Source organism: Canis lupus, chromosome 16 (assembly GCF_011100685.1).
Source record: "Canis lupus familiaris isolate Mischka breed German Shepherd chromosome 16, alternate assembly UU_Cfam_GSD_1.0, whole genome shotgun sequence".
Lineage (NCBI taxonomy): Eukaryota > Metazoa > Chordata > Mammalia > Carnivora > Canidae > Canis > Canis lupus.
In genome coordinates, this window is record NC_049237.1 from 28,335,242 (window position 1) to 28,360,351 (window position 25,110).

The 25,110-nt window shown below is 41.2% G+C and overlaps 2 protein-coding genes across 8 annotated transcripts; one reads left to right on the top strand and one right to left on the bottom strand.

The window, feature by feature from the left end:
* Positions 1–1,233: 1,233 nt before the first annotated feature.
* On the bottom strand, positions 1,234–20,091 carry PLPBP (pyridoxal phosphate binding protein). 3 transcript variants are annotated; one of them, XM_038560114.1, is made up of 8 exons: positions 19,934–20,091; positions 17,676–17,783; positions 17,564–17,599; positions 16,668–16,743; positions 6,180–6,314; positions 4,293–4,435; positions 3,729–3,827; positions 1,278–2,598 (listed from the first exon to the last, which is right to left on the bottom strand). In XM_038560114.1, the coding sequence occupies exons 1-8, from the start codon at positions 20,030–20,032 to the stop codon at positions 2,467–2,469; spliced, it is 828 nt and encodes a 275-aa protein (XP_038416042.1). In that variant the 5' UTR covers positions 20,033–20,091; the 3' UTR covers positions 1,278–2,466. The 3 variants fall into 3 exon arrangements, with proteins under 3 accessions (XP_038416043.1, XP_038416042.1, XP_038416041.1); XM_038560113.1 differs by lacking the exon at positions 19,934–20,091 and adding an exon at positions 19,463–19,598; XM_038560115.1 differs by lacking the exons at positions 6,180–6,314; positions 19,934–20,091 and adding an exon at positions 19,463–19,614 and having other exon boundaries at positions 1,234–2,598.
* On the top strand, positions 18,989–25,106 carry LOC102151461 (proline-rich protein 2-like). Of its 5 annotated transcripts, none has more exons than XR_005371464.1 (3): positions 20,192–20,510; positions 20,737–20,893; positions 21,113–24,436. XR_005371464.1 is itself a non-coding variant. In XM_038560116.1 (2 exons), the coding sequence occupies exons 1-2, from the start codon at positions 20,013–20,015 to the stop codon at positions 20,752–20,754; spliced, it is 516 nt and encodes a 171-aa protein (XP_038416044.1). In that variant the 5' UTR covers positions 19,633–20,012; the 3' UTR covers positions 20,755–21,098. The 5 variants fall into 5 exon arrangements, 1 of the variants encoding a protein (XP_038416044.1); XR_005371465.1 differs by having other exon boundaries at positions 20,193–20,510; positions 20,737–21,278; positions 22,081–25,106; XR_005371463.1 differs by having other exon boundaries at positions 20,194–20,510; positions 20,737–21,605; positions 22,081–25,106.
* Positions 25,107–25,110: the final 4 nt, after the last annotated feature.

Here is a 25,110-nt window from a genome sequence, read left to right on the forward strand (position 1 = left end):
AAAATGAGACAACATAAGGGAGAGTGCTTAATGGGCTGGTAACGTTTAAAAAAGGCAGGGAAGGGGCAGTGTATATTTTTAGTAATTAAGAGATGCAACAGTTGGAATCTATGAGGAAATCTGCAAGGACAAAGCGTTGCCGGATCACTGGGAGCCTTTGAGCATCTGACCCTTCTAAGGGTGACAGGCTGGCACCGGGCAGGCAAGGGCCCAGGCTGCGATGGGAGGGGCCCAGAGAATGCTAGGCCACATGGTGGGTCTGCCCGAGAAAGCCGCTCCTGTGACTCAGGGAACTTGGTGTGGATGCTATCACATCTGATGAAAACGTGGGAGTATTCGGACCTGCTGCCTCTCCCATATAACAAATCAAAGTCATAATTTTGCTCGCTTTTCTCTCTGCCAAAGGCCCATACCCGCTGTGGGTATACTGGACAGACCTACTTTGGTTTCCTTTCCTTATCTGGGTTTGATTCACCCTCCCCTGGCTTGCCTCCTTCATTGTTTCCAATCTCTAGGCACAATCCAGAGAGTTCTTTATTAAAAAGCTTAGACCAGGGCAGCCCTGTGGCGCAGCGGTTTAGCGCCCCCTGCAGCCCGGGGTGTGATCCTGGAGACCGAGGATCGAGTCCCACGTCAGGCTTTCTGCATGGAGCCTGCTTCTCCCTCTGCCTCTCTGCCTCTCTCTGAATAAATAAATAAATCTTAAGAAAAAAAAAGCTAACAATCTTTAAAAGAAAAAAAAAAGCTTAGACCAGTTCACCTCTCCCAAAGTGTTCTGCAGCCACCCTCGGACCCCTGGTCCAGTTAGCAGAGAAATGAGGTATCTGGGGGAACCTAGTGTCTTTGCAAGATGCAATCCTATCACTTGGAAAAATCGTGTTCTCTTTGGCCTCCTTTCCTGCCCATTGAAGGACTGAGACTCAGGGTGAGGGACCCCTCCCAGGAAATCTGGCCCCACAGGCTAACCAATGTCGCCACCTAGGGGCCGTTTAAAAGAGGTTCTTGCAGCAAGAGGGAACCTTCCTTTTAATTGCTGAAATATGGACATTTCATTTTCTTGCCTTTAGAAGTTCAGAATTCCTCTCTCATCCACGGTGTGCCTTTGGCTACAGCTATGACCCAAGGGAAGTCTTCCTCTAAAGCTCGGGTGGCACGGTGTCAAGTGACGGGCACAGCTGCTACGTGTTGGCTCCAATGCCCTGTTCCTGTTAGACTCACTCATTACACCAGGTCTTAGAAAATAAATCTTTTAATTGCTTTATAATTGGCACAGATGGTATAATTCAAATTCACATTTTTATTTAATATACTCTGGAACATCATGTTAGAGTTCTGACTGAAACTAATCATAATGGTTTTAAGTTTTACAAAATTACATTCAGCAGCAGCAGCAGGTTCTGAAAGTTGTTTCATGAAATTAAAGACTGGGGCTTAAATAAATAAGGAAAAAGACATCTAGGAACTAAACAGACTGAAGTCATCTGTTATGAATCTGAGGATTGTGCTTTCTGGTTTTTGAATATCTTGCTACTTTATTAACAATCAAGAAGTTACAAAATTTTGGCTTATCAATGTAGCAGGGGAGGGGAGGTTATAGATGTGCCTGGGGAATGGTCGCAGGGACGGGAACCTTAAAGCCAGGCCTTGTCGAAACTGCAAACCTGAACTAGCCTTGAAGCAATCTCTGGGGAGCTAGGAGATTCACTGGTCTTTGATGAGAAATCACCATTAAAAGGATTATGGTGAAGAAATCACAGCCTTGACTTCCTGTCACTGAGAAAAAGCTCAGAGCCCTGTCTCTTCAGGAGGATGTGAGAAAGGCCCAAGCCCATTTATGTCACCCCTGTGATTTTCAGGATCAACACCACAAGGTGGCCAATGCCATAAACTCTTATCCGCAATGATTTGGGTTTGGAGGGGTACCTGTACAGTCATTCCAGAGTAGAGACAATATTTACTGGCGGGGAGGGGTGGGGGGTGGTGGAACTGGGGCCAGCAATCACTTCGCTCCACAGCAACAAAGACAATTACTCAGGAGGGGTTTGTAGGAGAAAATTTTCTATTAAGGGAGATGACAAATGCGAATCCCTCTCACTTTGGTGATTATAGGCATCAGTGGCCACATTTTAATCTGGGAAAGGCATTCATGGGTTGGTTGGTGTTCCTGGGCAGGATTCAAAACTGAACTCGATGCCTGGCTACTGATTTGGTATCTGTCCTGTGGAAATGTCAGGATTTCTCAAATCCAATCCAAAACTGCTATCTGCAGTGAGCTTGTTACACCAGATCCTAAGTACAGATGGTTCCTGTCAATACACACAGTCATCAGCATGCTCTCTCCAGGTTACAAGGAGAGTGTTGCTGTGCTGTAACACAGGGGACATCAAAATGGAATTCCAGGTGAGTGCATAGTTAGTCTTCCTGGACCAGCCCACGGGATGGGAGCCACAGCTGTTTGTGCTGGGCTCAGTGTGCCTGCGCCACTTCCACTGGGGTCTTCAGGTCTGCAGCGGACTTGTCTAAGGGAGGTTTCTTGGAGTAATCTCGTTCTCCAAAAATGGTGCTTCCTACTCGGACATTCGTAGATCCTACTTCAATCTGTGGGGAAGAAGAGAAAGCATCAAGGCCTGAGTTTAAAATAATGCAGCCAACGCTGAACCTGTGCCTCTCATTCTTCCATGAAAAACGATAACGGAGCAGAAGAGGGTCACGGGGCAGTGGTTAACCTTGGTGTCATCCTACGTCTTGGGTGTGTTTGAGAAATAAGCATTTCCTTGGCTGTCACCGTGATTAGGGAATATGAATGCCATTTAGTTGGGGCCAGGGATGTTAGATGTCACACTGCATCTTACAGCCCACACCCCTTTCTAATGTTCCAGGGTTAGGCAGTTGAAAAAACCTTCTCTTGATTGTTTGAGCACAGGATCTAATTCCATTTTACTTATAAACACAAAGTATTTTTGCACTGTTCTCATATATGTGATTTCCCAAGAGTGCAACTACTGGATACACAGAGTGAAGTTTATACTTTCTTTTAGCACTTATCAAGTTATTTACTAGTCCTGAAAAACATATATTTGAGGTGCCAAAGCAGCACGCCTTTATCAGTATATAGTTATAGCCATTGCACTCATAGTGAAGCTACCCATAAGATTAACTTCAGACTTCGTCATTATGACACTCACATATCCATGCCCAAACATTACACAGTGCATTGCCTTTTCAAAAAATTATAGTTAAGGGCCGCCTCGCTGGCCTAGTGGATAGAGCATGTGACTCTTGATCTTGGGGTCATGAGGTCAAGCTCCATGGTGGGTGTAAAGATTACTTAAAAATAGATAAACTTAAAAAATATTATAGTTTAACCCCCCCTTTCTTTTTAGGTAATCTCTACACCCACCATGGGGCTTGACGTCCCGACCCTGAGATCGAGAATCACATGCTCTACTGAGCAGGCCAGCCAGGCACCCCTTCTTATTTCTTTAGAATCCACTTATGGAATGATACTGAGTTTTAAAAAGTTATGTGTCAGGCTATAATTTCCACACATTTCATTTCAGAAAAGCAGGGGGTGGGGGATGTTGGAACAGTTGACAGCCACTGCTATTGGGGGCCCTATTGCTATGATGAGGTGTTTCAAAGGTTTTTTTTTGGTAAAACCTACTTTCTGCTGTGGCCTTTGGGACCCTCCCCTTGAGGCAAATAAAGGCACCTGGGAGGACACTTACTGCATGCTGGAAGTCCATGGACATGCCCATGCTCAGCTCCACCTGCTCAGGAGGGACACTCAGCTTTTTACACAGCTCCTCTCGGAGGGAGAGTAACACCTGACAGACAAGCATGACATTTATTTTATTCCTGCCTTCTCTAAGGATCTTTAAAGTGGCTGAATCTGAACATCTCTGCTGAAGGTTACTGATTCCTCATTGGTTTCAAGGCCTGCCAAAGTTTCCAGAAGTTATCCAAAGAGTTTTTGAGTACATGGTTCTACTTAAAAAAAAAAAAAAAAAAAATCAAAAAATGATCAGCTGATGGAAATGAAGAAAAGAACTCATTTTCTCTGAAGACTGTGTTTTAACCAGGTTCAAGTGGGGCTGAGAAAGGTCTGTAGGGTTCTGGAAATCTATTTTCTCCTTTCCTTACGAGAAGAGTTCAGAAGAGGGTTATAACCCCAGACAGGCAATATCTGGGGTGTCTCTGAAGCTTATTACAACAGCCAGTCCTGCAAAAGCATTTCGCTAAGATGCTTCCTTAGTGCATGAGCAATCCCTCCCATCCTCGGACCCCAGTACCTGGAAGTCTGGATTTGGTCCTTGACTGAGATCATGTCCAAAGCTTCCTATGGTCATCAGCCCCACAAATTCTAGGCTGGGGCACTTGGCATTTATATGTTCCACCATGGATACTGTCTCTGAAGGCAGAAGGCCATGTTTACCTTCACAAAAAGGAACAGAAGACACTTGTACCAAACTGTTTGACCTGGCCAGAGGAAGGCTTCACTTTCATCCCATCTTGATAACAGAGGAGGTGACTTTCGGGCAAGAGATACGTTTTTGGAAAAAAACATATCAAGTCCTACAGAGTAACTTTATTTTTGAAGTCTTTGTCTATGTTGCTTCCCTTCTGGTCAGGTTCTAAGTAATGATCATCTGAATCTCAGTGATCTGAGCTGAGAACAGCTGAAGCAGAGGGAAAAGAAAAAAGCATTGCTTTTTCTTGGGACCCCAAGAAGACTCATGTAGCCAAAATGCCAGATTCACTGGAGGATTCTTTTCCTAGCTCTGATTTCATTAATTTATTACAACTGTAAATGTTTTATTTTATTTTTTATTTTTTAAGATTTCATTTATTTATTCATCAGAGACATAGAGAGAGAGAGAGGCAGAGACACAGGCAGAGGGAGAAACAGGCTCTATGCAGGGAGCCTGATGTGGGTCTCGATCCTGGCACGCCAGGATCACACCCTGGGCTGAAGGTAGGCGCTAAACTGCTGAGCCACCCAGGGATCCCCACTGTAAATGTTTTAAAATGAAGCATATATCACACAGTTTTCACTATGCATTTGCAAAATGAATTGGAACTTGCTAATTAATAACTGGAGGAGGAATCTGCAGCAAATGATGTTATTGTTATGCAGTTATAAGGAATATTTATATTCTCTTTCCCTCATTTTTCAAATGGAGAGGCTATGAACATCCACTTTAATCTTTAATTATAGTAGATTACAGCTAATTATCAAGAAATGATGTCACAGACTTGACCTGGAGCCAATTTCAGATGTACCTATGCTGACAACATTATAATCTAGGTGCATGTAGAAACAATGATAATTGTTAAAATTTACAGAACACTTATATGTCAGGCACATGTGCCAAGTCCTAACAGCTTTTCACTTAATACAATAACCACGAGGTAAGTACTCTCTCCATTCTAAAGATGAGGAAACTGAGGCACAGGGAGGCTCAGTACCTTGTCCAAAGTCACACCACTAGAAACTGCACAACTGGGATTTGAACCCAGGAAGCCTGGCCTGAGGGCCTATCTGGAAAACAGTGTACACCATGTTCCTTCATGTTACAGTATGGTGAATACTGGTGCTCGGCTGGTCGCAAGCGAATGACTGACCTGTAAATACTCTTAACAAGTGCTAGCAAGTAAGCTGTGCAGGGTTCTCTGCCAACAGCTCTACCCACATTACCACTTTCAATCCTCCTGACACCCTCTAATGTAGGCACTGTTATGACTATCACTGTCTGCCAAGGAAACTGAGGTAGAGAGAGGTTAGGTAACTTGCCCAAGGTTACAATGCTGGAAAGTGCTGGAGCTCAAACCCAAGGTCTGATTTCAACACCTGAGTATTACATGTGTAACTCTGCCATCTCTTTTAGGAGTGATGGACTTTTGGGAATTTTCAGATCTAAGTCACAGTCCCCTTCCTGGCTCGTCCTATTCTGGGCCACCAAAAAATTAAGAATTAAGAAACCACGATATATGAAAGAATCATATGTGGACTGGCTTAGATGTCACTGTGCCATCTAGATTCTACAGGAAACAGTTTTCTTAAAGGCCTGTGATTTCCTTCTAGAACCTTAGCTATCACATACTCAGGCTTGTCATTCTTTCTGACCTTCAACCATCCTACGGGAAGAAAAATCTACAGTTCAGGTCTGCTCACTTACTCTGCTCTCCACTGGTGTTAACCTGGACCATAACCTTTAACCTTTCGGGAGAACCTTTTTTCTGCCACGAACTGTTCACTTTGTCTGCCAACTTCACAGAATCCACTGTTTCCAGCATGAAGAGATTGGGGACGGCTGTAATGAAAAAGAGGCAAGGTAATTCTTCACTCACCCTACTAGCAGCAAGAAATACACAACCAGTCTTTGACTTGGTGGCTGGGAGAACAATTTCCCAGAAAAAGAACAAGACAGTAAGTCTCAGTCCTGCTGAGACTTATGTGACAGTTTCACTAGATGTCAGTTCCAATGTGGGCCCGCTGCTGTCTCATCAGAAAGGACCAACTGGGGAGACAGAGGCTGACATATTGCAACCAGGCGGCACACGCACCCCCGGGCTTCAAAAGGCTGGTAATTGTGGAGATTCCTAAGAACATGCTTGATGGGACCAAATCTCAGTTCACACTGTGAGAGCCGGGGCAAGTGACAAAAAAGGAAGGATAACAGTGGAGGCCAAAGTGCTTCCCTGGCATGATAACGTCATGTTCTGAAACCGTGGAATGGGGATGCTCTTATTCAATAAGGACATTGGAATGACCCAAACACTGACAGCTATGGGAGCCGCTGATGTCAGCGAAACCATCTCCTTTTCCAAAGATGCATGTGACATGAAGTGTGTCTTGCTTGAGATACATGATAATGAAGACAGAAGCGGCAACATCAGCAGCCTGCTCTGATCACTGAGATGCCCCAGGCAATTTGCTAACCCCTGTACATATATTATTGCTTTTTTTAAAAAAAGATTTTATTTATTTATTCATAGACACAGAGAGAGAGGCAGAGACACAGGGAGAGGGAGAAGCAGGCTTCACGCAGGGAGCCCGATGCAGGACTCGATCCCAGGTCTCCAGGATCACACCCCAGGCTGCAGGCGGTGCCAAACCGCTGCGCCACCAGAGCTGCCCTATATTATTGCTTTTTAATCTTTACCATGGTTCATGAAGCACTATTTTTACCTCCATCTTACCAATGGGGAAACTGAGACTCAGGAAGGCTAAAGTTTATTCAAGTTTACAAAACTAACAGATATTAGAGCTGTGATTTAAACAATGGTAAACTGATTCCATATTTTTAAAAAGATTTTATTTATTTATTTTTGGGGGGGGGTTGGAGGGAGAGGGAAAGCAGACTTCCCATTGAGCAGGGAGTCTGACCCAGGGGCTTCATCCCAGGATCCTGAGATCATGACCTGAGCTGTTTAAATAATTGAGCCACCCACGTGTTCCATGACTCAAATTCCTAATGCTGAATTTGAGCTCAGACTACTTCACTTTAAAAAAAAAAAATGTATTTAAAAGAGACAAGAGTAGATGTGCTTGGTGTAAAAAAAAAAAAAAAAAAAAAAGCAACATGCGATAAAAACTCAAAGCTCTGACCCTAGAAACTCCCACTATTACTGTTGGGATGAGGATTTTTCCAGATGTATTTTAGTGTATTTCCACCCAATCAAATACACACACATCCCAGATATATAATTTCCTGGTAATTTTTGAAATAACATACAAATTGGATCATACTAAATTTTTTTCCCCTAAATATCTTATTAAGATCTTAGATCTACATTCAACGTGGGGCTTGAACTTTTATAACCCTGAGATCAAGAGTCGTGTGCTCCTACCGACTGAGCCAGCCCTGCTCACAGTAAATGTTTTACGGGTTGCTTGCTTCCAGTTAGCAATACATGTTGGAAATTTTTTTTTTTTACATCAATACCATAAATCCACTGGTACTTCAACAACTGCAACATTCCACAGAATAGATGATCACAATTTACTTACCATTGTTCTTATTAATAGACATTTTTTCTTTTTTACTACAAAACCAAAGCTTAGACACAGATCTCTGTGCACATATACAAGTTGCTATAGGACAGCAAGAACTGAAATGATTATAGAGGAAGTACAATTAAAACTGTGTTAGATACTAGAAATCCAAAAACGCCCTATCACTTTAGAATCTTCCTGGCAAAATGTGGAGTGCTCATTTACTCATGCTCTCAAAACACTGGATATTAGCAGCCTTTTAATTTTTTGCAAACCTGTTTGGTGAAAAGTAGAATTTATTATTATATTTTGCATTTCTTTTATTAAAGGTAAGCATTTTTCATTTGATTACTGGCTGTATATTTTATCCTTATAAATGGCCTATTCTTAGTTTTTCCCTAGGTTTTTCTTACAGATTAAAAAAATACATATGGTTCTTTATGCATTATGGACATTCTTCCCCTTTTAAAAAGTATTAACTACCAATCTATGTTTCTCTTTTGCTATGACTTATAGAAAGCTTTAATTTTTATAAGCAAATGTGCTAATTGTTTCTTTTATGGCTTCCAGATTTTATTTTATTTAGAAAGGCCTTTCATCAGTCTGAAAAAATAAACATATTTTTCTATATTTTCTTCTAATACTTTTATAGTTTTGATATTCAAGTTAATATTCTTTAATTTAGCTAGAATTTACACTGAGGAAGGGATTCTAATTTAATTATTTCTTTAATAAAAAGCTGATTGTCTTGTTGCCATTTATTAAGTATATATAGGCTTCCTACTTCCCCCATATCTGATATGAAACAGCCTTTATTTTATTTCATTTAAAAAATATTTTATCTATTTATTCATGGGAGACACACAGAGAGAGGCAGAGATGTAGGCAGAGGGAGAAGCAGGTTTCATGAAGGGAGCACAATAGGGGACTTGATCCCGGGACTCCATGATCACGCCCTGAGCCAAAGGCAGATGCTCAACCATTGAGCCACCCAGGTGTCCCTTGAAACAGCTTTTAATAATAATATAGTAGACTTCTGCTTCCCAACAAATTCAGGGGTCAGATTTACCCTACCTGAACAACCAAATGGACAAAATACATGAAACCATGGTTTACAAGAAATGGGTATGGAAGACAGTGACCTCTGAGGGATGAGAAACAAATAGAGTGAGCCCAGTTGCCCCAGGTTACTGCCTAGAGTTTTTAGAATGTGGCGCAGGGAAGGGGAGCACAGGAAGAGCGTGGACCCTGAGTTGAGGACATGACTGAGAATCTGGAAAGTAGCTAGAGTTCACAGAGCAGAATTTAGGAGAAGAGACAGCTGCACACAGAGAGATCACTGGTGATTTGTGAAGGGCTCCCCTCCAGAACGCAGCTGGGTATGGATCAGCACGTGCATGTGAGGAAATCAGCCATGGCTGAGTATAGAAATATTTGAAAGGATTAGGAGAAACAGTGCCGGGGATCCCTGGGTGGCTCAGCAGTTTAGTGCCTGCCTTTGGCCCAGGGTGTGATCCTGGAGTCCCAGGATCGAGTCCCTGTAATGGAGCCTGCTTCTTCTCCCTCTGCCTGTGTCTCTGCCTCTCTCTCTCTCTCTGTGTCTCTCATGAATAAATAAAATCTTAAAAAAAAAAAAAGAAAAGAAAAAAAGAAGAAACAGTGCCTGATGTTCATGGAGGGCATGGACTAGTGCTGATTTCCACCAGACAGGCTGGAATGCTCAAGATTCATGGGGTACTGGGGGTAGAGTATACAGAGGGTCTTGTCTCAGTAATGGGGAACTATTAACCCTAGACTGAGCTCTGCTGCAGTCACACCAACTAATCTTAAAAGCAAGACCTAAAAAGATCACACTGTTCCCAATAACTGTGTTCCAAACAAAGCTCAAAAATGTTGAGGAATAGGAATTGAAATGGAATATGAAATGGAATATGAAATGGGAATATGAAAATGACCAGCTCCCAACAAGAAAATTCACAATGTTTGGCTGTCCAAAAAAAAAAAAAAAAAAAAAAGATCAGGCAAAGAAGCAGGAAAATACGATACATAATGATGGTTAAACTACTCCAGACTGTCAAAAATAATAGAATCAGTAGATAGCACATTAAAAGTTATAACTATCCATATATTAAAAATTATTAAAAATTATAGAGAGAAATAGAGGATATAAAAAAAAGACTCAAACTAAACTTCTAAGTATGAAAACTATAACATAATAGGAGATGAAAAATCCACTGATGGGATTAATGGCAAATTAGATAATGCTAAAGAAAAGCTTAGTTACCTTGAAGAAATTACCCAAAGTTAAACACAGAGAGGGGAAAATAAATCATAAAAATTAAAAGAGCATCAGTGGGCTGTGGAATCATCTCAAGCAGATTAAATACATAACTGGAGTCCCCAAAGGAGAAGAGAAGGTGGGGGGCAGAAAATATATGTGAAGAAACAATAGTTGAAAAAATTCTAAACTTGATTAGAACTGCAAATACCAGATCCAAGAAGCTCAATGAACCCCAAGTACAAGAAACGTGGAAAAAATTATGCCAAGGCACATCATAATCAAATCACTCAAAACCAGTGATAATGAGAAAAATCTTAAGTAGCAAGAGAAAAAAAAACCCCATGATATATGCAGAGAAACAAAGATAGGATGACAGCATATTTCTCACTGGAAACAGTGTTAAGTGAAGACAGTGGAGCAATATTTTTAAAGTACTGAAAGACAAAACTGTCAAGGTAGAATTCTATAGTCAGTAAAAATATCTCTAAAAAATAAGGTGAAAGTGCAAAAAAAGTTCAATGAAAAAGAATGAAGTTGCATCTCCCTCTTCCTTAGGCTATACATAAAAATTAACTCAGACCCAAAGGTGAGATTTAATACTCTAAAACTCTTACAAAAAACAGGAGTAAATATTTGTGACCTTGGGGACATCTGGCTGGTTCAGTCAGTAGAGCATCTGACTCTTGATCTCAAGGTTGTGAGTTCAAGCCCCACACTGGGCACAGAGATTACTTAAAAAAAATTCTTTGTGACCTTGGATTTCTTAGCTATAGCACCAAAAGCATATGCCACAAAAGAATGAAGAGATAAATTGGAGTACATTAAAATGAAAAATTCCTGAGCTACAAATGATACCATGGAGAAAGTAAACAGATAACCCACAGAATGGGAGAAAATATTTGCAAATCATATACGTCATAAAGGACTGGTACCTAGGCTATATAGAGAACTTTTACAATTAAACAATAAAAAGGCTCAATTAAAAGCACACACAAAGGATTTGAATAGACATTTCTCCAAAGATGTACAAATGGCCAATAAACACATGAAAAGATGCTCAACTTCATTTGTCATTAGGGAAATGCAAATCAAACCACAATTTCACATATTTTTATTACTCCACTTTATCTTCTTTGCTGACTTATTAGCTCTAACTCCATTGTGTCATTTTTTTTTCATTGTGTCATTTTATTGGTTGCTTTATTCTATTTAATTTTTTAGTAAGCTCTATGCCCAATATAGGCCTTGAACTCATGACCCTAAGATCAAGTTGTATGCTCTACTGACTGAGCCAGCCAGGTTAGCTTATCGGTTGCTTTATTTTTTTATTTTTTTAATTTTATTTTATTGGTTGCTTTAAAGCTGAACTCATACACAGTCTACTTAAAATGGTGTCATTCTTCTTCATATGTAGCTTAAGAACCTTATAATAGCATACTTCTGTTTCTTACTTTCCATTTTGTATGCCATTGTTTCAATGCATTTTACTTTTTCATATGCTATAAATCCTATAATACATCATTATTATTTTTGTTTATAAAACATATTATACTAATAAAACAAGAGAGAACAATTAGTGAAACTAAAACTAGTTCTTTGAAAAGACTGATAAAATTGATAAACCTTCAGCCAGATGGATTAGGGAAAAAAGAGAAGAAGCAAATTATCAACATCAGGAATGAGTTGACATCACTACAGATTCTACAGATATTAAAAGGATAATAAAGGGATATTACAAACAACTGAATGCTCATAAATTCATTGCTTTAGATGAATTGGGCAAACTCCTGCAAAACATAAAGTAACAAAGCTCACCCAAGAAAAAACAGATTATGTAAATAATCTATCAATAAAATTTAAATTATAGTTAAAAACCTTCCTACAAAGCAATTCCAGGCCTCAGTGGTAAATTCTACCATGCAGTTAAGGAAGAGAATACCAATTCCACATAAATTCTTTCAAAAGGCTGAAGAGTTGGGAATACTTTCCAGTTCATTCTATGAGGCCAGCATTATTCTGTTATCAAACCTAAAAAAAAGATATTACAAGAAAGTGAAAGACCAATGTCCCTTATGAATGTAGATGCAAACATTCTAAGCAAAACTTGACAAATCAAATGCAACATTATAGTAAAAGGATACTACTGCCTGACCAAATGAGTTTATTCATAGGCAAGGTTTAACATTTGAAACTCAATAAATATAATTCAACATGTTAATAAACTGAAAAAGAAAAACTGTAGGATTATTTTAATGTATACAGCAAAAGCATTTGACTAAATCTAACACTGATTCTTGATTTATCAAACTAGGTCGATCCTCAGCAAACTAGTACAGAAGGGAAATTCCTCCTTCTGATAAAAGACACCAATAAAAACATGCATGCACACTCTTAGCAATTCTATTCAATACTGTATTGGAGGTATTAGCTAGTATAATAAGGCAAGAAAAAGAAATAAAAGGCATCCAGATTGGAAAGGAAGAAGTGAATTGTTCACAGGTAACATAATTGTCTATGTAGAAAATTATATGAAATCTGCAAAAAAAAAAACAAAAACCCTTTAAACTACTGGAATAAGTAGAACTTAAAAAACTAACAAGAAACTACTAGAATAAGTAGAACTACTAGCATGAGTTTAATAAAGTTGCAGGATAGATGAATATACAAAATATACAAAAAACAAAAATCAACTATTATATATTAGTAACAATCAGAAATTGAATTAACAGCTCAATAATAGTATCAGCAGATAGCATCAACATAAGAAAAAGTTAGATATAAATCAGACAAAAGATGAGGAAATCCTGCACAAAGAAAACTGCAAAATATTACTGTGAGAAATTAAAGAAGACCTAAATAAATACTAAACTATACCTTATTAATGCGTTGGGAGATTCAGTATTTTTACTATGCCAATGTTCTCCAAATTGATCTATAGATTCAATACAATTCTAATCAAATACCTAGCAGGATTTTTGTTTTGTTTTGGTAGAAACTGATAAATTGGTTTATATGGAAATGCAGAGGATCTAGAATAGCCAAAAAGACTTTGAAAAAGAAGAAAAAAGTTGGGGACTAACACTATTGATTTTTTTTTTAAAGATTTAATTTATTTATTCATGAGAGAGACACACACAGAGAGAGACAGAGATACAGGCAGAAGGAGAAGCAGGCTCCACGCAAGCAGCCCGATGCAGGACTCGATCCCGGGTCTCCAGGACCACTCCCTGGGCTAAAGGCGGCACTAAACCGCTGAGCCACCTGGGCTGCCCCAACACTACTGATTTTTAAGAATTATTATAAAGCTCCAGTAAATCAAAATAGCATGCTACTAGTATAAAAGATAAACAGAACAGTGGATCAAGTAAATAGTCTTGAAATAAACCCATGGATAACTGATTTTGATAAAGGTACAGAGGAATGCAATGGAGAAAGGACAGACTGTCCAACAAGTAGTATTGGAACAATGAGATATTAAAGAATAAAAACAACTTAGAATCATACCTTGAACCATATACTAAAATTAACTCAGAGTGAATAATATATGCCTAATATAAGACCAAACACTATATAAAGTTGCTAGGAGAAAATCTGTGTCACTTGAACCATAGGGAAATATGTTTTATTTTTTTATTTTTATTTTTTTTAAATTTTTTATTTATTTATGATAGTCACAGAGAGAGAAAGAGAGGCAGAGACACAGGCAGAGAGAAGCAGGCTCCATGCACCGGGAGCCCGACGTGGGAATCGATCCTGGGTCTCCAGGATCGTGCCCTAGGCCAAAGGCAGGCGCCAAACTGCTGCGCCACCCAGGGATCCCCGGGAAATATGTTTTAGACACAACATAGAAAGCATAGTCTATGAAAATCTAAATTGATAATTGGACTGCATCAAATTAAAAACTTCTGCTCTTCAAAAGCCACTGTTAAGAAAATGAAAAGACAAGCAATAGAGTGGCAGATATTGCAAAGCATGTATCTGATAAAGAACTAGTATCCAGAATATATAAAGAATTCTCTCTGAAAGGTAAAAAAATCCAATTAGAAAATGGGCAAAAGACTTTGATAGAGGCTTTACTGAAGAAGGTGAACAGATGCAAACACGTGAAAAGATGTTCCACATCATTAGTCATTAGGGAAATGCAAGGGCAGCAGCACATACCTACTAGAATGGCTAAAATTAAAAGATTGACCGTGTTAAGTGTGGACAAGGATGTGGAGAAACTTGAACACTGCTGGTGGGAATGTACAATGGCACAACCACTTTAGAGGACAGTCTGGCAGTTTCTTCAAAAGTTAAACATACATGATGGGTATAGAGCTTCAGTTCTGAGAGAGGAAGAGTTATAGAAGATATAGTAGTGATGGTTGCAAACAATGTGAATGTACTTAATGCCACTGAACTGTATACTTAAAAATAGTGAAGATGCTAAACTTTGTGTTATGTATATTTTATCAGAATTATAAAAAATGTTAAACATATATTTATCATGTGACTCAACCATTCTACTCCTAGGTATTTATTCCAAGAGGTAAGAAAGAGTCCAGAAGTGCCTGGATGTCTCAGTCGGCTAGCTCAGGTCATGATCTCACAGTCGTGAGATCAAGCCTTGCACCAGGCTCCAAGATCAATGTGGAGTCTGCTTGTCCCTCTCCCTCTGTTCTCCTGGCTTCTCCCACCCCAGCACGCATGCTCTCTCTCAAATTAATAAATTAATAAAAATCTTAAAAGAAAAAGTCCACATAAAGATGTTCATGACAATTTTTCCCCCTCACCTCCATAACAATTTTGTCATAGCCCCAAATTAGAAGCAACTCAAATGTCCATCAACAGGTGAGTGGGTAAACAAAAAGGAATGAACTACTGATACATAAATCAATATTATGAACCTTAAAATAATTATGCTGAGTGGAAGAAGTCAGACTGATAAAAGTACATATTTTATGATTCCATTTATATAAAACTCTTAAGGTAAACTAATCTATTTTTCCCCCCTATTTTAAAAAGATTTTGTTTATTTATTTGAGAGAGCGAGAGAGCAGGAGCAGGGGGAGAGGCAGGGGAGACATGAGGAGAGGCAGAAGCAGACTCCCTGCTAAGCAGGGAACCCAATATGAGGCTCGATCCCAGGACCCTGGTATCATGACCTGAGCTGAAGGCAGATGCTCAACTGACAGAGCCACTCAGGTGCCCCACAAGGTAAACTAATCTACAGTGATAGAAAGCAAGTTAAGTAGTGCTGAAGGAGGGATAGGGTGGCGGAGGGGAAGCAGGAAGGAGGGGTTACAAAGAGTATAAGGAAACTTTTGGGGGTGATGAATGTGTTTACTACTTTGCTGTGATGGTTTCACAAGTACAACCATATGTTGAAACTAATCAAATTGTGCACTTTAAGTATATATAATTTACGTTAGGTCAATTATACTTCAAAAAAGCTGCCTATAGGGGATCCCTGGGTGGCGCAGCAGTTTAGCGCCTGCCTTTGGCCCAGGGCGCGATCCTGGAGACCCGGGATCGAATCCCACGTCGGGCTCCCGGTGCATGGAGCCTGCTTCTCCCTCTGCCTGTGTCTCTGCCTCTCTCTCTCTGTGACTATCATTAAAAAAAAAAAAAAAAAAAAAAAAAAGCTGCCTATAAAAAACCAGGTTATTTTAATTTTGCACGTTGAGAGAAATAAGTATTTGGTTCCTCAAACAGACTTCCACGTGCCATTGTCATACAGTTAAGTCTTTCTGTAGTTAATATTTAATTTTACTTTGCTGTATTATATTTCACTGTATATTGTATTTTATTATGTACTGTTTTTGTTTTATTGTATATTATATTTTATTTACTATAGCCTTACATTTATTCATTTTTAAAAAACATTTATTTATTTATTTATTTATTTGAAAGAGTACTAGCAAGTGGAGTAGCAGAGGGAGAGGGAGAAGCAGACTCTCTACTGAACAGGGAGCCCAACATGGGGCTCGATCCCAGGACCTTAGATCATGACCTGAGCTGAAGGCAGATGCTTCTGAGGCACCCAGGCACTCCTATAGCTTTACATTTAAAGGGAAAAGGACAAAAATGTCTCCCTGGCCAACTGAAAAATCTTATGAGCTACAATTCCTTATAATTCATTTGAAAGACTATCATATGATACCTAGCATCTTCAAGTAGGGTAGGTTTCCAAGTATAAACAACCCAGTCAATGGTGAATTCATTCTGTTGTTGGTATGAGGCTTTTACTTTATACTAAGAATTAAAATTTATTTTCCCCCAAAACTCCAGAACACAAAAGGTGAATTAGGACTATTCTAAAACCTGTTCTCTTTTCCATAGAAAGTAGTATAAGTAATATAATGATAAAGAGATTTTGTCTTCATATTTAGAAATTTATCTTACCCATCAATTTGTTGACATTTTGTTTCTGTAGGTGTCCAATGAAGTGCCATTTGATCTCGGGACACGAAGACAGAATCTGAAGAGAAAAAGGTAACCATGTTTGACTTAGAATTTATGAAGGCCTTGCTGGCTCAAATACCTTACACACACCCTTCTGACTGTTCATGTCTATGCAGAAACCACTACCACCATCTTTAGCCAGGCTCTTAAGTGAGAAAAACCTATGGCTTCTACTCTGTTTCTCTTCCTTGTTCCCATCACTTCTCTCCATCTTTTAGATATCATCCATTAAAGATGAACTGATTATGGGGCATCTAGCTGGCTCAACTGGTAAAGCACATGACTCTCGATTTCAGGGTCGTGAGTTCAAGCCACACACTGGGTGTGGAGCCCACTTTAAAAAAAAAAAGAAAAAAAGGATGAACTGATTAAAGCGTTCAAATCTCAAAAGGATCCAGGATTACAGCAAGCTCCTAAATCACCACAACCAAAAAGCTGCAAAGGAGAAAACTACAGTCTTAGTTTTTTGTTTTTTTTTTAAGATTTTTAAAATTTTATTTATTTATTCATGACAGAGAGAGAGAGAGAGGCAGAGACACAGGCAGAAGGAGAAGCAGGCTCTATGTAGGGAGCTCGACGTGGGACTCGATCCCAGGTCTCTAGGATCGCACCCCGGGCTGAAGGCGGTGCTAAATCACTGGGCCACCAGGGCTGCCCGTCTTAGTTTTAATAGAGAAAGAAAATCTAGCTGTGCAATATTTGGAGTTCAAGGTGAATGTGGACATTTCTACCGCCAGTTCACCCTGCTGTAAAACTCAACCACCAAAGTGGGTGTGACTTTCAACTGAAGGCCTAAGATTAAGTACAAACTCAAAAGAATTCAGATATCCACTTACTTTAGGATTTGATGCTTTTTCTAGCAGTTCTTGAACCTAAAGGGTAAAAACAGAAGGAATCAGAAGTCTGGCCATCATGACTTTTCCAAAGGCAGACTGGAAAAAGGCTTACATAGTTCTCCCCAAAAGTGCGCTGGCCATGACAGTAGGCTTCAATCACCATTTCCACAGGTTTGGTTTTGCTGACTGCTACTAGCCGGGGCTGGATGGCTGGAAGATCCTGCCAAGAGGGAAAGAGCCAAATGAGTGAACATTTAGGAATATTATTCCAGTAAGTTCTATAAGATGGATCTCATAGACTCAATCAGCACAGGTCTTCACTTGACATTGGGTAAGCTCCATTATTCCAATATTGGAGAGAAACCAGTATCAAATAATGTTGATCGGATGCCTTTCAAATGCATAGCATCCAAATTTAATGTGTTAGCTACTTTAATATCTAATCTCTCTCAGGTAGGTAAGTAAAAGCAGTATTTCCTTAAAATGTGGTCTTTGACCAACTGCATCAGCATCATCTGGGTACCACTCCAGACCTACTGAATCTGAATATCTGGTGTTGGGAGTCTGAAAATCTGCTTTTTAAACAAACTCTCCAGATGATGCTCTTGCATACCATGGTTGGAGGTTTAAGAAGCACTTCATGAAGGGAAGGCACTACTCTCTGACTAGAGGGGATGCCACTTCTTGCTTCCAAAACCCCAAGGTTACGTTTTGGAAACCTATTCTGGTCCTGGCATAGTGATTAATATTGCCCCCCACTCTCAAAAGTGGTCTGTGTAGGGCAGCTATGTAATTTACTGTTCATTCTAATCAAGAACGAGTAGCAGAACTGAGGCAGGGACATCAAAAACTCTGGACTCAGAATTAGACCAATATGATGACCCCCCCCCCCCGGGGTTTACAACAATTACATAAAAAGCAGAGCTTCTCTGCATTCTGCTTCAACCTAATCCATACAGAGGCATTAAGAAATCCACCTATCCTCATGCAGCTCGGTTTTCATGTATGCCATCACCCTCTGCTATTTTTACAGAACCACTGTATTTTCTTTTCTTTTTTTCCAAAGATCTCTTTTATTGCCTGTGTATAAAATGAAGCAGAGACTCATTTTTTTGAGAGGGCAGCAATGATACACTCATGGTGATTCCGTAGACATGAATGAAGGACACCAGACACAGTGGGTCCTTCCTTCATGTGGATTACTTTACTGCTTAGAAAGACCCACAAGTAAACAGGCTTAAAACAGGCATAACTTCATGTCTCTGAACACCACATGGAAGAAACCCTGAATGCCCTTTTCTTATATGATTGTAGTGGCTAATTTTATGAGAATCACTGTATTTTCAAAGGCCCTGAGGACTCAGAGCTATTAGCAAGACGTTTCCTCTTCCTTCTCAGGGATGCATTACCAGCCTTTATGAGACCATGTCATACCACCGTGTTGATGAATTGATGATTTCCAGAGAAAACTGAACAGGCAACCCATCTGCCTGAGGAGCTTTGCTGGGAGAACCTCCCTGAGTGATGTTTGTCAGGGAAATCCCTAGCTTCTCTTGGAGAATCCCTGAGAATCATAGAACATTAAGGCCAGCAGTGAGCTTAAAGCAATCGGAGCTTATTTTACTGCCTACGGCAGATGAGACAACTCAGGGCCAGAGTCGTTAAGTGACTTAATTCAAGATAACATCTAGTTCGTAGCCAAGCAAAGACTCTACTAATAAAGGTGTTCCGCTCCAGGAAAGCATTCTGAGTTCTGACATTCCGAGTTTGACCTTTTTGTTCAGTTGTGTCTCACTCCACACCATCGAGCTTAAACCTACAGTGTGAGGAGTAAACACTGGCCCTCGGTCTAATGAAATTTCAAGAGGAGATAAGGGGAGGAAAAGCGTTCCTGCAAACCGCTTGGGATGGGATGTCAGCTCGCCCCTGCGAGGGAGCACTGCCAAACGTGCCCGTGCAGCGCCGTCTCCAGAGCGCGGCCAATCCACCTCCGCTTTCCGCCACGAGCATCCGCTAGCTGTCAGGCGCTGCCCACACGTGATCCCGGGAGACCTGGCCTCCTGCAGGTGTCCCCGTGGTGGATGGGGCACAGGGCCGCGCGGCGGCCGTCTGCTAAGGCTGCGGAGCCCGCCACGCGAGGGACGGGCAACGGTCGCGATGCCGGGGGCCGGTCACTTCCTCGGGTAGTGGATACTTTCAGCTCCAACCGAGCCAACCTCCAGAAAGCCCTGGCTAGCCTTCTGGGGGCTCCGCCACCTGCGCCGCCGTCCCCGCGGGAGACCCGCTCTGCGTCACCGTGACGACCCACTCCTACGCAGGGGCCTCCCTCCTCAAAGCGGCCGCCCAGCGTCCCCGCGCCTCCATTCTCACCCGCGGCCGCCGCGCCACCGCCTGCTGCACGCGCTCGTTCACTGCCCGCAGTGCGAACCCGACTCCCAGCTCCGCCGACATGCTGCCAGCTCTCCACATCCCCCGGGACCCACCCGCGCGGGGACCCCCGCACCCCCAGGCCGAGACCGCCTTCCGGTCCCGCCCCGCGCACGTCTCGTGGGGCCCAATCGCCGTTCACCAGCCAGTCGGCTCACCCAATCGACAGCGGGCAACGCGGGGGCGGGACGGGGCGGCAGGCCCCGCCCCGCGGCGGCGGCCATTTTGGGGAGGACGCGGGGGCCTGGGGCGTGGAGGCCCGCCTGCCGTGGTTCCCGTGCCCCCCGCGCGCCCCCCGATGGGAGCCTTCCGCGTCCAGCTGCCGGAGCCGCCCCCACCGCCGCCCCCGCGGGAGCTTCCTCCGAAAGGCCGCGGCCTATTCGGGGGTCCTCGTCTCTACAGACGTCCCGCAGGTGGGCCCGTCGGCCCCGGCGGTCAGAGCCGGGAACCGAGACGTCCGCGCGGGGACCGGGACTCGAAGCCGCTAGGGCGGGAGACACGGCTCTTAGTGGAGGAACCGGTATGAGAGAAAAGAACGCTGTTTCTCAGGAAGGCGGCGTGGTTCAAATGTGTGGTCATTGATCCCTGTGGCCCCGGAGTCCGGGGCTGCCCAGGTCGCGGTCCGCGCCGGAACACAAGGCATCCCCGACAGGGGCATAAAAAGTAAAACATTTCAATGGGTACCTTTAACCCAGTATCTCCAAAGTAAGGTCTACTTAATGAGTCTTTTTTTTTTTTTTTTTAAGGATTTTATTTTTGAGTAATCTCCACACCCAAGTGGGGCTTGAGCTTAACGGCCGAGGTCGGGCGTCGCCAGCTCTACCCGTGGAGTCCGCCGGCCCCGGGAGACCGTTTCGTGGTACTTGCTCACAGCCGCCTCGGTTCGGGACCGCGTCTCCAGAGGTCAGCGCCGCCTGCGGCCCCGCCGCCTCATCCCGGAGCTCACGCAGAGTTGGAGCCTGTCAGTTTAAGCATGTCAGGTTCACCCAGTCCTTCCTCTGTACATCTCTTCACACGATCCTGGTCACTCTAATCCCCTTTGCTCCTCCCACCACTGACTTGCCGCCCAGCACCTTTCAACTCGGGTATAAACTGACAGGCTACTTCACGTTTTTTTCTTAGAGAGCTGAGCAAGTGGGACACGCGGGGTGTTGCAGAGGGAGAGAACCTTTACCAGGCTCCATGCCCAGCACAGAGCCTGACGCAAGGCTCCACCCCAGGACCCTGAGATCAAGCATGACCGGAGCCAAAATCAAGACTTGGATGCTTAACTGACTGAGCCACACAGGTGCCCCTGTGTTTTTAAGAAAACATCTTAAAAACTATAGATACCTCATCAGATCTAAAAGATGTACCCACAATCTAGGAGATACGTTATTATGACAACAGCAGGGGTCTTCATTTAATAGATTTAATAGGTCAGTTGTCTTCTTTGACTTCTAAGGTCAACCTCCTTTCATTCCCCATATTCTAAGTGTGTGTGGCTCCCAAGAAGGCATCAGAAGAGTGACTTAAAATTTCAAGTTAGTAAGGATAGTGGTGCCAAGATTGGGCACCGGTGGCATAGAATTGACACACACTGAATCTTGGATTCCTCACTAAACTGTGATCTAGGGTAAGTTACTGAAGTTCTCAATTTTTCATTTATAAAATGGAGTCCTTCCCTTCTGAGGTGCAGTGGTGATCAATCAAGACAGCATGTGCGACACACTTAGCAGAGCGCTACCCCAAAGCAAGTGCAAAGTTTCAATCAATGTTAGTTCCTCCACCCTGCTAATCTATTCAGTCTACGTATCTACATAGAGGCGTTTCTCTGTAAAGGTAACTTGGGGAGAGACCAGCATGAGTAAGACAGGCTTTCTTTTTAATGGTGGATTCGTTTCTAAGATGCTTTTCTATAACCTTAAGAAAATGAAGTAAAGATAAAAAGATCAAGGTGACCCTAGTCTCATTTCACATTTTCCAGTGTCTTTCCCTCTCAGCTATGCTTTTGAATGAATCGGATTCCACTTTTTTCTTAGTTTTTTAGTAATCTTCTCTTCCACACTCTGGGACATCATCTAATTTAACACTTCATTCTTTCCTACTAGTCCTTGAAAAATGAAGGTCCACAATCGCTTCATCACCTGTACTATCTTCAAATTGCTCCAACAGTTTGCAAGGGCAAAGAGGGAAAGAGATTAAAAAGCCAAATACCCAGAAGAACAGATTTTATAAAGAATTTTATAAAAAAAATTATACTTTCACCATAAATGTCATCAAGCGTTTAAAACATTCACCTGTCATCTGAGGCCATGAATTATGAGAAAAACATTCATGGATTTAAAAACTGCTTCCTTCTGAGTTTACTGTGATTCTTTTGGGGGATTAAAAAAAGATAAATAGAAAATTATAGTTGCCTGATTACTTGGCTCTAAAGAGAAGCATAGAGATAATGCTCATGTCCCAGTTTAAATGAATTGAGGTAGAGAAGCCATGACAACAATCGCTCAGCAAACATACTGTCACATTTGCTTTTGGTTTTTTTTTTTTTTTTCACATTTGGCTTTTGAAATGTGAATACAGATTCTGGAATCAGAGACCTGGGGAAGACCTTTAGAGATCATTTGATCTTTCATATAGAAAGAATGACATTTAAACCATCCCAAACAACATAGAATCTCCCCAATTTCTGAAGACTATCAGAGAAGAAAATGTTATCCATGCTAATCCCTGGATTTATTTTCTATTTGCACACAACTACTGATTTCAAATTTTAGCCAATCTTAGGTGAAATTTTAAAAAATACTCTATTTTGCAAACTAATTTCCTCTTCATTGGTCTCAGAGGAGCTTGAGAAGACCTAGCCAACTCTTATGCAACTTTTATAAATGTAAAGTCATTAAATTCCCCTTCTGCCTTTTATGGGGCCAACCTATGGGCTTTATTTTTTTACTTTTTAAATTTTGGTTTTAACATGTTTTGCTAGCCTCCTCTTAAAATTTTTTCCCCCCAAATCGGAGCCCAGAACTGGGAATTCCTTTTTAAGAGGGCCACCACACCTGCTTATTTGTACATATGACATTTCCGTAGATGTATGCATTCTCCATACATATTGGCTGCCTTCCAATATTGTTCCCTTTTCCCTCTCTGCGCTGTGCAATATGAAATCTTATCATCACATTTCTTTGACTTTCTACTTAGTGGTACCCACTTAAATAACTGTGTGCTTTCTAGGCTGTTTCCCCAAATGACTGAAAACATACATGCCAGGCCCACTGCTAACCCCCTCACATGAAGGATTTCATTTAATCTATTCAACCCATTTTATAGATGAAGAAACTGAAGTTCAGAGAGGTTAAGTAATTTAAGACCATATACATAGGAGGCCACCTGGGTAGCTCAGTTGAGCCCCTGCCTTTGGCCTAAGGCGTGATCCTGGGGTCCTGGAATCAAGTCCCACATCGAGCTCCCTGCATGGAGCCTGCCTCTGTGTGTCTCTCATGAATAAATAATCTTAAAAAAAAAAAAAAAAAAAAAAGACCATATACATAGGAAGTGGTAGAGCTGGGATCTGTATCATGGCAGTTTAACCCCAGGAACTACATTCTTAGCTATTCAATTCTAAGTTCATATTATTTGTGTAGTGGCTTTCAAACCAATAGAGGAAGTTTGAGACACCATTAAAAATCTGAGAAAGGGACACCTGGGTGGTCTAGTGGTTGAGGATCTACCTTTGGCTCAGGTCATGATCCTGGGGTTTTGGGATTGAGTAACGCATCAGGCTTCCTGTGGGGAGCCTGCTTCTCCCTCCGCCTATGTCTCTGCCTCTCTGTTGTCTCTCATGAATAAGTAAGTAAAATCTTAAAAACAAAAACCCCCACAAAATCCGAGAAAGCTGGGCTAGGGTTACAACATTTGGCAGATAAATTAATACAGGATATTCAGTTAAATGTGTGGGTCATATGAAAACATAATTTTTCAGTATGTCTCATGCAGTATCTGAGACATACTAATGCTAAAAGTTGTTTCTATGAAATTCAGATTGAACCAAGCATCATGTATTTTATTTGGCAGCCTTACACTGGCCAGCTTACCAGAGCAGAGATGGACTTTTTTACTTATTTGATATAAAAATGAGTTTTGGGTCAACTGAAAGGATCTCTACCCTAGAGGGTAATTGCAGAAGTGAATGGATTCTTTAAAATAATCAATTTCCATAACACCTATCAAGAATCATGCCATGTTTACAAATTAGTAATTTATTGTTTCTACATTGATAATGGGGATATTCATCAGAATATATTTTTAGGGTCATCTTGTACTTAACTCACTGCAGAGGGATGTTTTATTTCTTTTTATCACCTATCCTAATATTAGCTATTGCTGAATTTCTCTTTAATAAAAAAGTAGATGCAAAGACTTTATTTAGCAAGACTGAAAATAAAACTAAGATATAAATTCTCACCTTTAGTATTGTCTAAAACAATTCCTGCAGCTATCAACGCACCCAAGGTAATTAGTCCAGCATATGAGAGTGATTAATAAAACATTTTGCATTTACGAAGGGGGTCAATTAAACTCTCGAGGCTTTGAAAGTAGAGTTAGTCTGACTAGTCAATCACCAGCTTACACAAAAACAGAAATAAAAAGAAATGGAAATACAAACAGAAACTGATTGGCTATTACCTCTTTTCTAAGGAAGCAATAGAGACAGTGGCTCAAACCCTACTGAATAGAACTAAAGAAGTAGCAGTTAAGTTCACAGACACAGAGCAGCCACTAGCCAACACACAGGTTTATTCTCAACTGAGGATTGAGGTTTATCTTCAAACTTAAATTGATCAGATCGCTAGTAAATACTTGATCTCACTTTCACAACTTACTCTCTGTAAATGGCAAAGTTATCAGTGCTGAAAGATACACAGGCTCATAGAAATTACAACAGACTATTTAGAAAACAACTTTTTTTTTGGGTCAACACATTGCCAAAATTCTTTAAATTATTTTTTTCCCTCCTTCAACTTGATATGACCACAGATTCCTTCAAATTTATTTTAGGCTTATAAAAATTATTAACAAACTTTGGCTTCCTTGCAAATATTCTGTCCTTATATTAAAAAAGTGATTAAAAACAGTAC